Genomic DNA, 13517 nt, shown 5'->3' with positions numbered 1-13517 from the left:
TGTACACTGGAGCAAAGCATGTACTCTTCCCATCACCCTGAGGCACCTGCTGTATTTCTCTGTGTGCTAAATTGCAAAAAGCTGGGGTTTTGCAGCTCTTTTTGGTGCAGGTGTAGCATAAACTTTTATGATTGGGGGAAATGAGTTTGATTTGGTATCAGGCTAATACACAGTAAGCGCTTGTTGATTTTTCATGTGCCGCTGTAGCCTTCAATTGAAATGTATTTATTTAAATCCTCCCATCTGAATATTAGCTTGAAATCAGTGTCTCACTTTGCAGTAATACCTGACAGAACCTGGTTATTTTTCAGGTGTTCAGTCATATTTGCAGGGCAAATATTTCTCCTGGACTCAGTCACAGGAAAAACCTACACCAGTGTTAACAGCAGAGCAGGATAAATGTCACTTAATGCCCCTGCACTGCCTGCAATTGGTGCTACCTTGTCTGTTCCTCTGGCACATGTGGGGCTGCAGCAGTTTGCTGAAGGCCGGCAGATGTTGGCATCAATAGATGTGAAGCCTCAAACAAGCACTCCCTGCGCTCAGCAGGTTTCTGGGCTCTTCCTCCTTCATGCAGCTGTTTGTTAGTGACATATTCTCTTGTTATTTTCTCTTATCAATATTACCATTGGTGGTAGCAGCAGTGATTTGTGTTATACCTTAGTTACTGGGCTGTTCTTATCTCAACCCATGGGAGTTACATTCTCTTGATTCTCCTCCCCATCCCTCCGTGAGCAGGGAGGGTCGGGGGGCGCAGTGAGTGGACGACCTGTGTGGATCGGTTTAAACCACAACAGTGCGCAAGGAGCATCCCACAGTACCTGAGCAAGAAAAGCAGGGCAGGAACAGAGACCTGGGCCTAGTTCAACCACAGCTCCAGAGCATCAGGAAAGCTGGTAATGAGGAGGCAGATTCAAGACCAAGCCAAGTCAGGTCAAGTCAATCTTGAAAAGACCAAAAGACCAAAAAGATGGTCTTCTTTTCCTTCTTCACCATCAATATTGTGGGCACGAGCGTGGTCATTTTGCTCTCCTACATCTCTATCATCTGCACTGTGTTGAGGATGTGCTCAGCACAGAGCAGGGCCAGAGCCTTCCACACCTGCACCTCCCATTTAATGTCTGTTGCCTTGTTATATGGGACAGGATTCTTCATGTACCTAAAACCTCCATCTAGTCACAGGAGCCTGGATAAGGTGGCCTCCATCATCTACACAATGGTCACCCCCCTGCTCAACCCATTCATCTACAGCCTGAGGAACAAGGAGGTGAAGGGGGCTCTGGTGAGGTGTGGGAGAAGGTTCTTAAGCAACTGGCAACATAAAACAGTTCTGTCATTGAGGACATGAACAATTCACCTCAAATGAGAAAGCCTATGGGGCACTGAAACAATTCCATTTTCCCAATCATCACCATGATTTGATGTAGCTTCTTTTACAGATCCTGAACAAAATTCAGTGACAGTATTGAATGAGAAATAGACTCCCCAAATCAAATTGCCCTTCCTCTGAAGGAAACCAAGGGTAGTGGAGACTTGAACTTCATTTTACCTTACTGTCACCAGCCTGTAGGAACAAGTTTCCCTCAGTTATCCCAGACCTCTTTTCCTTACAGAAAACACCGATCAGCTTTACTCAGTTACAACTTCTGTCACTGATAAATACCTATTTTTATTGCAAGGTTCTTGACCTCATCCCTCAGCTCCAATAAAATTCCTCACTCTTACCTGCAAGTTCTTTATTGAAGCTGCTGGGATGGGAGGGAAGAGGCAGTGCAGTTTTACATTTGCGTGCTGAAAAAGAGCCAAAGGACAGACCTCCTCTCCTTCCCACCTCTCCCCATATGCAATTTATATTTGCTATAAAATGGGATGTTAGCAGTGTGTGGGCTTGCTGCACATCACCTCCACAGTGTGCTTTATCTGCATTAAACATTCATTACTTATGCCCAAAGCAGTAGCTCAGCTGGAGCTCCATGTGTCATAAAATGTTCTGCGTTGGAAGGTACCTTAAAGCTCTTCCAGTCCCAACTGCCTGGTATGGGCAGGGACACCTTCCACTAGAGAAGGCTGGTTCAAGCCCTGTCCAACCTGGCCTTGAACACTGCCAGGGATGGAGCACTTACCACTGCTTTGGGCAACCAGAAGTCATGAAGTAACATGTGTCTGTTCCTGAGCTGTCCCAGACATTTCTTCATGATGCTGTCCTGAACCTCATAGGCATAATTCCATAGTCCTAGACCATTATCCCAATGAAACATTCACATGAGCATGGGTAGAGTGGGTCAGATTGGATGAACCCATGTCAGGAAGCATAAAGGCATCTGGACTGAGTTCAGTTGCCTGAACATTGACTATTAACACACTGGAGAGGCCCCTGGGTCTCCCTCTGAGCTTTCAGATGTTACTCCAGAATGACCCAACCCTTCTGAAGGCTGCATGATGTACATGTCAACTGCATGGCAATGTCCTTGGCCCTTCAGGACAGAGCAAATGGCACCACATTTCTATATGAGTGCGACCAAACCTGACCTGGGGCATTTCACTGCATCTGTCTCCTTCCCTGCAACTTAACTTGTAGTTTTTACAACCACCTATAAGAAAACATGCAAAAAAGTGATTTCTTTGTTCTTAAAGTATCTTTTTTATTTTCCTTTATGAAGTTATAGTCCAAGTGAAAGGAAAACTAAAATAAAGCTTATAAGACTGTTGGGAGGAGGGATTAGGAGATCTGAAGTAGTTTCATCCCCTTCAAATTCACATATATATAAAACTTGAGTCATTAAATCAGTTTTGTGTCTCCATCTGTGCTCAGTGAGGGTGTGTTTCTGTATCTCTAGGATTTGTTCAGATAAAGAGAGCAGTTTCAAGAGTTCAAGGCTGAACACACACACACACACACACACACACACACACAGAGCTTTCTCCCCTCCCTGTGTTCCCATCCCCATCATAGGCTGGGCTCAGGCTGCATGAACTGGGCTCCTTTCAGGCTCCTAGAATCAACCAGGTTGGTAAAGCCCTTTAAGCTCATCCAGTCCAACCGTTCCCAGCACTGCCAAGGCCACCCCTAACCCATGGCACTGAGGCCTCGTCTCCACGGTGTGTGAGCACTTGCAGGAACGGTGCCTGCAGCCCTGCCCTGGGCAGCCTGTTCCAATGCCTGAGCACCCTCTGGGGCAGGAATTGTTCCTCAGCTCCATCTAAACCTGCCCTGGTGCAGCTTGAGGCCGGTTCCTCTTGTCCTGTCTTTTGGACTAACACAAACTGGAATTAGGTTTGAGGGGGGCAGCTGATCCAGTTTGACCTCCAGGAGGCCTTCAGATCCTGACTGGAATTAGTTTAATCCAGAGAAAGCTGTTCTGAGATGCATATACCATGGGCAGAGGGTGCATGGTACAAGTCCTTCTCATGTTCAGACCTGCTCTGGACCACATCCATCCTCACCAACTGCCCTAGGATGTGATAAAACATCCTCTTATTCCCATCCATTCTAGAAGGGACCTGACTACCTCATAACTAAACAATGAATTCTAGATGTTGAGTCAGGTGATCCCATTCCCATGCTTATTCTCCAATCCCAAATTCATAATGGTAGGAAAACCACAATTTATAAAAGCAAGTGAAGCATGGAGGATGGATGTAGTGGACTTCAACTTGCCTCAGAGCCTAAGAGACACAAGCAAATCCATCCCAAGGCAAATAATGACAAGAAATTTAAAGTATGAGGTGTCCTTGAGGACGTCCAAAGGTGAGGGGAGATGCAATGAGCTTCCCCAGTTCCATTTACTAGAGGGTCAAAAGCTGGAAGGGACAAAGCACCCCATTAGCAAGAACCACTTTATCTGCACATGTCATGAAGACAAGGATGTGTCTTTAAAGAGAGAGCATGACCAAGCTTGTATGGGCACAGCAAGCCCTCCAGCAGGCCCGAGATCCAGCCCTTCACAATGCAAGCAGTCACAGCTATTTCCATCACAAGTGATGCTGCTCAATTTGCCAAAGCAAGAAGTGGTCCTTGGGGACCAACCGCCCTTCCAGGAGTCATCAGCTTTAACAAGACCTTCTGGGGTTTACCAAGGAAGTTTCCTCATCACCACGAAAGCTTCTCAGAAGACTTGGATGTGACTTACCTCATTGTTCATAACAAGCCATCAGAGATTCATTAGCTGGGGATAACAAGAAAGAAACTTTCTTCTTTGTGAACAAAGTTCACTCCTACAGCTGCCTTGCTTGACAGAGATGGCTCATGCCCAAAGCCAGTGAGTTGGAGGGTCAGTGTGTTGGCATGTTTGTGTATTAAGGACAATTTCATGGGCCTGGATCATAGAATCCCAGCCTGGTTTGGGTTGAAGGGAGCTTAAAGCTCCTCCAGCTCCAACCCCTGCCACGGGCAGGGACCCCTTCCACTGGAGCAGCTTGCTCCAAGCCCCTGTGTCCAACCTGGCCTTGAGCACTGCCAGGGATGGGGCAGCCACAGCTTCTCTGGGCACCCTGTGCCAGCGCCTCAGCACCCTCCCAGGGAAGAGCTTCTGCCTGAGAGCTCATCTCAGTCTCCCCTCGGGCAGGTTCAAGCCATTCCCCTTGGCCTGTCCCTACAGGCCCTTCTCCAAAGCCCCTCTCCTGCTTCCTTTTAACCCCTTTAGGCATAGACAGGTTTATGGAGAAAAGTTTCTCTCTTATTGCTCTTCAAAGAGCAAACCAACACTAGTATTTTCCAAGGAATAATTTCCTACCCATCTCTGCAGAATATAAACCCCTCATCAGGAAGTTCATATCTGCTATTAGGAACCTTTATGAAAGCAAACACACAGCCAGGACGCTGCCTACATCCATTTTGCTTTCCTATTCTGTCCAGGAAGTGCTTTATGGATGCTGAGCATTGAGGCTCTGCTGCATTAGGAATTATTGATCAGTAGAACTGATCGAGGACAGGCTGGACACAGGGGCTTGGAGCAAGCTGCTTTAGGGGAAGGTGTCCTTGCCTGCGGCAGAGGCCTGCAACTGGGTGAGCTTTAAGCTCTTTTCCAACCCAAACCATTCCATGGTTCTATGGAAAGCTGCTTTCACCCCTCACTTCTGAGTGCTGTTTCTGAAGGTCCTCAAACCTTCAGCACGGTGAGCTGATATTTCCCATTAGACTTAAACTGACTCTTCAGGCTGTGTCTGCTCTGAACACAACTCACACTGTAGCTGTGTCTGCCCATCACCCTTCACTGCAAGTGCAGAGAACCATCCACTTTTTCCAGAAGAAACCCCTGGTATGGATTTTTAAAAAAGATCCAAGCTGAATCAAAACCCCCAAATGCATCCTTGTCTCCATAAGAGGAACCTTCAGTGACTGATTCAGATGTGGAAATCTGCAATTAGATAGGCTGATTCCTTGGGCTGATGTGACCCAACCCCCAAACCATGGAATGAGAAATCATGAGGAAGCTGCAGCTGGGATGGAAAATAAGCTTTGCCTCGATGGAGAGACATAAGAAGAAAAGGAGGTGATGGGGGAGTTCTGGACAACACTGAGAGCCTTTGAGCCATGAAACAATTTGGGCATGTCTGGATACAACACATGGCCAGAAGCATGGAGCATCTGTGTCGTCAGCACCAGATGGCATCCAAGGAAAAGCCAACACTGCTCACACAGGGTCTGGAAAGGCTGCTCCTGAACCAAGTTGGGTGACTGCTTATCACAGGGGATGACATTCCACCCTGTTCCTAGGTCAGCATGGTGGTAGCTTTCCATGGGGCAGGCCCATCCAGGAAAGCAAGATGCCCAGATACATCCTATGGAGGAAATAAGTACATTTCCTATGAGGATATAAGTAGATGGGCACATGAAGCTGAGAGCTGGTCTTGATAAGGTTCCCCACCACCATGGTGATGGAGATGAGCAAAACATTCACAAAGAGCAGCTTCTACAGGCTGGTGAAGCCCAAGAGGACAAACGTGGCCACACTCCAGTGGTTTCCTCCAGCCACTCTCTTGGCAGCAGGAGACAAAGAAACATGGCAAGAGGTTAAATCACTTCTCCCAGATCACAGGAACACACAGTGCATGAGGGTAATGCAGGATTTGGGGTTTCCTCTATGAGTGCACCCAATTACTTGGAGATAAAACCATGATGACTGAAGGTCCTAAATAATATACTGAAAAACAATACCTTGATCAAATAATAGTCAATAGTTCCTATTTGGAAAAAATAATGCTTAAATCCTAAAGCTTTGGCTGGCCTGTTATGGAAAGAATTGGTCCCGCAAAAGACAGCCATCTTCTCATGAGCATCCAAATTCTTTTTGAGAAGTAGCCTTGTTTGGGATGATTTCTTTCCTGTTTGTGGGGGTTGTTCTTATTTAAGGACAAGTAAATACAATAATATCATACCTTAATTTGCCACATGAGTTAGTGTTGCATTAAATAGATAAGAGGTCACATTGGAGTGATTTTCTGACTCTGTAGTGATGTTTGGGTCAATTAAAGAGAGACAAGAAACCCTGGCTGCAATTCCATGTACTTGTAGCTTCAAGGAAACAAACAGCCCCTTCACATCTGAATTATACTTGCATATATTTCTTCCTCTGTTCTTATATTTAAAGAACATGTGTGTATATAAATCTATATACACGCTCATGTTATTCTTAAATACGCATTGACCTTAAAATGAGGACATGACCTTAAGACATGCGTGTCGGCTGTTGAGAAATGGGCATTACTCCTGCTTCCCCTCCCACTTCCCTCTTTCCATCAGCCCCTTTTCAAGCAAGATGACCATTTCTGCAGCACAATTCACCTTCTCCCTCCACCCTTCCCAAAGCAGCTTTTAGCTCCCCATTCCACAGCCTGCGGTCAGATGTTCATTACACAAAGTCCTTTTACTCACCACCAATGCTCTTCCCAGGATGCTAGTGGGTGCCTTTGCTCCAAGGACACATTGATGGCTCATTTCAACTCAGTGCACACCACAAGCACCGTGTCCCTATCTGCTAAGCTGCCCCCAGCCTGACTTGGTGCTCAGAGTAACTCTTCCCCATGGGCAGGACTCAGCATTTCCCCTTTTTGCAGTCTGTGTGATTCCATCTGCCCATTTTGTACCCAAATTTTGCCTTTGAAAAGCCATTTTGCATCATATGCCTCCAAATTTAAACAACCTCAGGACAGCTCTTTCCTGCTTGCAAAAGGAGGAAACAAAACCAAGACAGGGAATTTTTCCTTGAAGAGCAGCTGAATGCAGACAGGGTTATGATAAATCTTTAACACCTTTAAATGGGTTCAAGAGATGCAGATGTTGTCCTCCACACCCACCTTGGCCAGGGAGAAGAAGATAACTGCTATTTCCCATTGCTAACAGCTAACACACACAGTGGTCATCTCCTCATCCTCATTCATTTGCTTCTTCACCTTGGGCAGTATTTATATAACCAAGCGTAGTCATCTCAAACAAACACGTTGCATCTAGCAACACCCAAACCAACCATTCTCAATACCACTGCTTATCTAAACAGGTCAAAGTATCACCCATCCCACATCAAATACCCACATCTTATCACACACACAAGCATCCCTTTCTACATAGTGCCTGCTTTATAGAATCATAGAATAGTTGGGGTTGGAAGAGACCTTAAGATCATCTAGTTAAGACATTGCTGGTGTCTAAAGCCAGCTGAGACCAGTCCTGCCCAAGGGTCTGCCTGTCCTTAATAACCAAAGCTTCCCTTTCTCACTTTGCCAATTTCTCAAGATACAGGAAATGCAAATTGCTCTTTCTTGGGTTCAAAAATCATAAAATAGAATCCCAAACTGGTTTGGATTGGGAGGGAGCTTAAAGTTCATCCAGCTCCAACTCCTGCCACGGGCAGGGACCCCTTCCACTGGAGCAGCTTGCTCCAAGCCCCTGTGTCCAACCTGGCCTTGAGCACTGCCAGGGATGGGGCAGCCACAGCTTCCCTGGGCACCCTGTGCCAGCGCCTCAGCACCCTCCCAGGGAACAGCTTCTGCCTAAGAGCTCATCTCAATCCACCGCCATGTCTTTCCAAGCCATGAGCAGTGGTAAAGGCAGACACAGAGATGAACTCAACAGTGTCTGAAGAAGATCTCCTTGCTTCTTCCACCAGCACCTCAGGAAGGTTTTTTGCTCCACGGTAGCAATGGTGTCTAAAAGAAGGCATTCTAATATCTCCCAATTCTCTTTGAAAAGCAAGAGAGAGATACCTTGGCCAAGACCTATAAAAGGAACAAGACCAAACTGAGACTCTGCCTTTCCTTTCTGCACTAAGGGAAACTAAGGTAGCTTGGTTTCCAGATAGCCTAGAGAAGTCTCTTTAGCTTGCAAAAGAGGAGACTGAGGGGTGACCTCATCAATGTTTACAAATATGTGAAGGGTAGGTGTCAGGATGATGGAGCTAGGCTTTTTTCAGTGATATCCAGTGATAGGACAAGGGGCAATGGGTGTAAACTGGAACATAGGAAGTTCCACGTTAACATCAGGAAGAACTTCTTTACTGTAAGAGTGACAGAGCACTGGAACAGGTTGCCCAGGGGGGTTGTGGAGTCTCCTACACTGGAGATATTCAAGGCCCGCCTGGACAAGTTCCTGTGTGATGTACTGTAGGTTACCCTGCTCTTGCAGGGGGGTTGGACTAGATGATCTTTTTAGGTCCCTTCCAACCCTTGGGTTTCTGTGATTCTGTGATTCACATACATATAGCTTTCACACAGCGGAAAGGAGTCCCCACCACAGTGCAAGACCTACATGTTTGAAGCCCAAACCTTCACATCCTTTCCAATCAAAAGGGAGAAAAACCACATTTCCCTTGCTTCTGGGTCTTTTCTAACTCACCAGCTGAAGGAAACATACCAGAAACCTCCTAACAGGACTTCATTCACACTCATTCACATACAGCTCAAATTAAAAAACAAGCCTGAATGCCTCTCCTCACCTATTTATGAGCCAAGGTCTCATTACAGCTGATGAGACGCAGGCCAATGCAGTCAGCAGACTTCATTCAGATCTCTTCAGCTGGAGCAATGAAGGTGTCCCCTTGCATTGAGATGCAGGAACCCCACCAAATCTCCCTCAGCAATAAAGGGAGCTGATAGGCCCAGTAAACACATAGAGGTGACCTGGTGCATTCAAATGTAAGGAGATAAATGCTTCCCTAAAGACATTTGAGGTGATTCTAAACCCAGTCACAAAGTACCCAAAGAAGGGGAGGTAGCTCCTACCCAGCATTTGCTCAGCTGCCTTTAAACCAGATTTAACTACAATGAAAGCAGCTCCACCTGGAAGTGAGGAGCTAAAGCCATTAGGAGCTCATCAGCAGGAATGCCAGAAGCCAGCCCCCTCATTGCCTGCTCATCATGACCCACCAGGAAGGTGCATTGCAATGCTGGCTGCTGCTTCTGCTTCTTAGAACCTCACCTGGTGTTTGCTCTCATGGTCAGATGATAACCCCACTGAAGGCAGTGGCAGCCCTTAGACACAGCAAACCACTGGTTTCCTTAAACACACACAGCAAGGAGCAAAAAGCTTTTGGTTTTGAGAGCAGCAGCTCCAAAGTGAAGCCACAATGAGCAGAACGATGGAGCTGTAGCCACAGACTTTTCAAGACATTAAGGGCTCAAGTTCCTGTTTAAACAGTTGGTGATGGTGAAGGAGAGACCAGCTGGACATAAAGTCATTGACTGTTGTTGTGGAAGGCTCCAGAGAAAGTTTATTGTGGCCTTTCAATACCTTAAGAGGGGCTCCAGGAAACCTGGAGAGGGGCTTAGGACAAGGGCCTGTAGGGACAGGCCAAGGGGAATGGCTTGAACCTGCCCGAGGGGAGACTGAGATGAGCTCTTAGGCAGAAGCTCTTCCCTGGGAGGGTGCTGAGGCACTGGCACAGGGTGCCCAGAGAAGCTGTGGCTGCCCCATCCCTGGCAGTGCTCAAGGCCAGGTTGGACACAGGGGCTTGGAGCAAGCTGCTCCAGTGGAAGGGGTCCCTGCCCGTGGCAGGGGTTGGAGCTGGAGGAGCTTTAAGGTCCCTTCATCCCCAACGATTCCATGATTCCATGATTTCAGGGACAGAAAAAGGATGCATGAAAGAATTAATGGTGTCACATTCTTTCTGACTTGATGCCACCAACAAGTGCTCTGTGTCTTTCATATTGCAGCTGAGGGTAAATCTGAGATTTGCTGTTGGGAATTTGCAGCAGGGAAAATGCCAGTTAGAAACAGAGGGAGGGGGAAAACCCCACTGTAAGAGCAGTCAAACACTGACATAGGGGCCAGGGAGGGTGTGAAACCTCTGTCCTTGTTTGTCCCCAAGGCTCAGCAGGAAAGCAACCATTGGCTGGCTTAAATAATAACCAGGGAATTATCAGGAGGCTTTGGGAACAAAGCAGGGTTCAGCTGATTGACCCTGGGTGCCTGTTAGTTGTGTGCTGTTAAGAAGTCAGCAATCACTTTGATCCTGGCTTGATTCAATTCAATCATGGAGCTTCTCCCTCCAGCCCAGGTTATTTCATGTCTCTAGGAGAGCCCTCAGGCTCAGCCATGGCTCCAGGTTTCACCATGGTCTTGGCAGAGGCTGCAGCTCTCTGGGCTCAGGTAATGCACACATTGGAGTATTTTGGGGTTTTTTATGTATGCAATGTTTGCCCATCACCTCTCTGCGCAGGAAGGCAGCAGGAGAGAACTGAGGGCAGGCAATGCCATTGCTCCAGGCTGCCATGGGCTGCCATGGACGACGTCTGAAGGCTGCAGAACAGCACCACAGCTCCTGTGATCGGCTGCGGTCAGGCTGCCATGGAGATCATGGCTTCTATTGCTTTCAATAGGTGTATAGAAAGCAAAGGTGTGGAGCGGAGGACGTGTGTTCCTTGATAGTATCTGCATTTTGGCTGCGATTCATCACTACCATGTCTTAAAACTCTTTCAAAGCACCTTCATTCATAAGAGAGGTCACACAATTAACATATTTCACTTAATTTCTTTGCTGTCTGAAATGAAATGAGGTGAATGGTGCTGGAAATCATTGAATGAGGTTTGTACATCAAAACCTAAAAATACATCCTGCATGGCATCACACTTATTTGCTGTCATCTCTATTTCTCTTGCTAAAGGTGTTTTTGTCCTTTTCTTAAGGCCCTTAATCTATTTAACAACACTGTCTAGAAACGGAGTTTGATTTAGTGGAACAGTAGAATGCACTCTCTGTTTATTCTCATTTGCCATGCAAAATGGAGAGCAAAAAGACAAAGCTCTTCAAGCTCACCAAGTCTAACCCTTGACCCAGCACTTCCAAGGCCACCCCTAACCCATGGCACTGAGGCCTCGTCTCCACGGTGTGTGAGCACTTGCAGGAACGGTGCCTGCAGCCCTGCCCTGGGCAGCCTGTTCCAATGCCTGAGCACCCTCTGGGGCAGGAATTGTTCCTCAGCTCCATCTAAACCTGCCCTGGGGCAGCTTGAGCCTGGTTCCTCTTGTCCCATCCCTTGTTCCTAGGGAGCAAAGCCCAGCCCCTCCTGGCTCCATCCTCCTGTCAGGCAGTTGTAGGGAGTGATAACGTCCCCCCTCATCCTCAGATGAAGAGAAGTGCATGTTTGTAGTTCTTTGCCTGTTTATTCATTAGGTAAAATAACCTACTAATTAACCAATTATGTGAAATTAACTCCTAAATACAATTATCAAAGTTTGGAGAGTGAAATTATTTGCATTCTCAATCACATCAACCAGTGAATCATGTAAGTCTGGGGGCAGAAGACCACCAACATGTTGTCCATGCTTAACAAAAACCTGAGCATCTCCCCCACATCTCCATTCTATCTGGCCCTAAGCTCGCATTATTCAAGATAATTATATTTTCAAGAGTCTCCTCAATGCCTCCTTCACCTCCTTATTCCTCAGGCTGTAGATCAAGGGGTTCAGCATGGGAGTCACCACGGTGTAAAGCACCACAGCCCATTTATCTGCTCTTCTTGAACTGTCTGAGCTGGGGAATAAATACATAAAAAATGATGCTCCATAGAAGATGCTGACAGTGGTGAGGTGGGAGGTGCAGGTGGAGAAGGCTTTGTGCTTGCCCTCAGTTGAATTGATGCTCAGGATGGTGGGGATGATGGCCACGTAGGAGAGCAGGACAACCAGGCTGCAGGACACACCAAAGAGAGATGCTGCAGTGGTCAGGATGATGCGGCTGAGGGTGGTGTTGGAGGTGGAGAGCGAGATGAGAGGGGAAATGTCACAGAAGAAGAGGTCGATGGCGCTGGAGCTGCAGAAGGACAGGGTGGACATGCTGATGGTCTGTCCCACGCCATTGGTCAGCCCCATGAGGTACGAGCCAGACACCAGCTGGAAACAGCACTTTGGGGCCATGACAAGGGGGTAGAGCAGGGGATGGCAAATGGCCACGTAACGGTCATAGGCCATCGAAGCCAGCAGGAAGCATTCTGTTATCCCAAAGAGATCAAAGAGGAAGACCTGAGCCACGCACCCAGCATAAGCAATGATCTTCTTCTCTGACATCAAGTCAACCAACATCTTGGGGGTGACGATGTTGGAAGAACAGAGGTCTACAAAGGCCAGGTTGGCCAGGAAATAATACATGGGGGAGTGGAGGTGGGGGCTGGCCCTGATTAAGATGATGATGCCCAGGTTGCCCACAATGGTGACAAGGTAGGTGAGCAGGAAGAGCAGGAACAAGTTGCCCTGAATCACCGGGTCCTCTGTGAAGCCCGCCAGGCTGAACTCGGTCACTTGGGTGCAATTGCTTTGTGCCATGGGCTGGATGGTGCTTTCTGTGTGAGCTCCTGCCTGCAGGTTTCTTCTCCAACAGGCAGGGATGTCCCAGGTGGAAAAGCCTCTGTGTGGTGGGAGCTGCTCAGAGAGAGCCCTGCAGGATGTAAAGGGAGAGTTCAGGCACAGACCAATGAGGAAGAGCTTGGTGAAAGTCCTGTCCCAGCACAGGCAGAACAAAGGGGTGCTCAAGCAGTTAAACACCATGGCACAACGTGGTGCCTGCTGCTCTGGCTCTCCTTGAGATGTTGAGCAATGACCTCTGTGGAAACCAATGGGGAGGCTGCACACCCGAGTAGCTTTACCTTAGTGCTGCACTTCATCGCCTGTGTTAGTGCTCAGTCTGGGGCTTGGAGTTCATCCAGCTCAACCTGGAACACAGGGAAATGTGGTGCTTTCATAGTGCAGAGATCATCCTTCATCCTCTCATGGCTATTTCCCAACCACCCACTCCTTCCCTCTCTGCTTGGGTTTCTTCTGAACTGGAATGAATTCCTGACCTATGGAAAGTTGGACAGGGCAACCTGCTTTGGTGGAAGGTGTCCCTGTCCATCACAGGTGGTTGGATCTGAGTGAGACTTAAGCTCCCTTCCAACACAAGCCATACTATGATCCTATGCAACCTTACACAATGGTTAATATTGGTTTCCCCTCCCTCCTGACACACTCTTTCAGATCTAAAACCTTTTCATGGTTCTTCAACCTGTTCCTTTAGTCTCCAATAGAAATGGACAAACCGCTGAGCTCC

The 13517-nt window shown here is 47.5% G+C and overlaps 1 protein-coding gene across 1 annotated transcript; it reads right to left on the bottom strand.

The window, feature by feature from the left end:
• Nucleotides 1–11830: 11830 nt before the first annotated feature.
• LOC136016474 (olfactory receptor 5AP2-like) lies at nt 11831–12844 on the bottom strand. The gene has a single exon (XM_065683712.1). It carries the CDS (start codon nt 12752–12754, stop codon nt 11831–11833), a length of 924 nt encoding a protein of 307 aa, XP_065539784.1. The 5' UTR covers nt 12755–12844.
• Between the last annotated feature and the right edge of the window lie 673 nt (nt 12845–13517).

This window comes from Lathamus discolor, chromosome 6 (assembly GCF_037157495.1).
Source record: "Lathamus discolor isolate bLatDis1 chromosome 6, bLatDis1.hap1, whole genome shotgun sequence".
Taxonomy (NCBI): Eukaryota; Metazoa; Chordata; class Aves; order Psittaciformes; family Psittacidae; genus Lathamus; species Lathamus discolor.
This window is presented reverse-complemented; position numbering and strand designations above follow the sequence as displayed.

Excerpts from the sequence above, each read along its gene's own strand:
- LOC136016474 (XM_065683712.1), bottom strand. The coding sequence starts at position 12,754 with ATGGCACAAAGCAATTGCACCCAAGTGACCGAGTTCAGCCTGGCGGGC.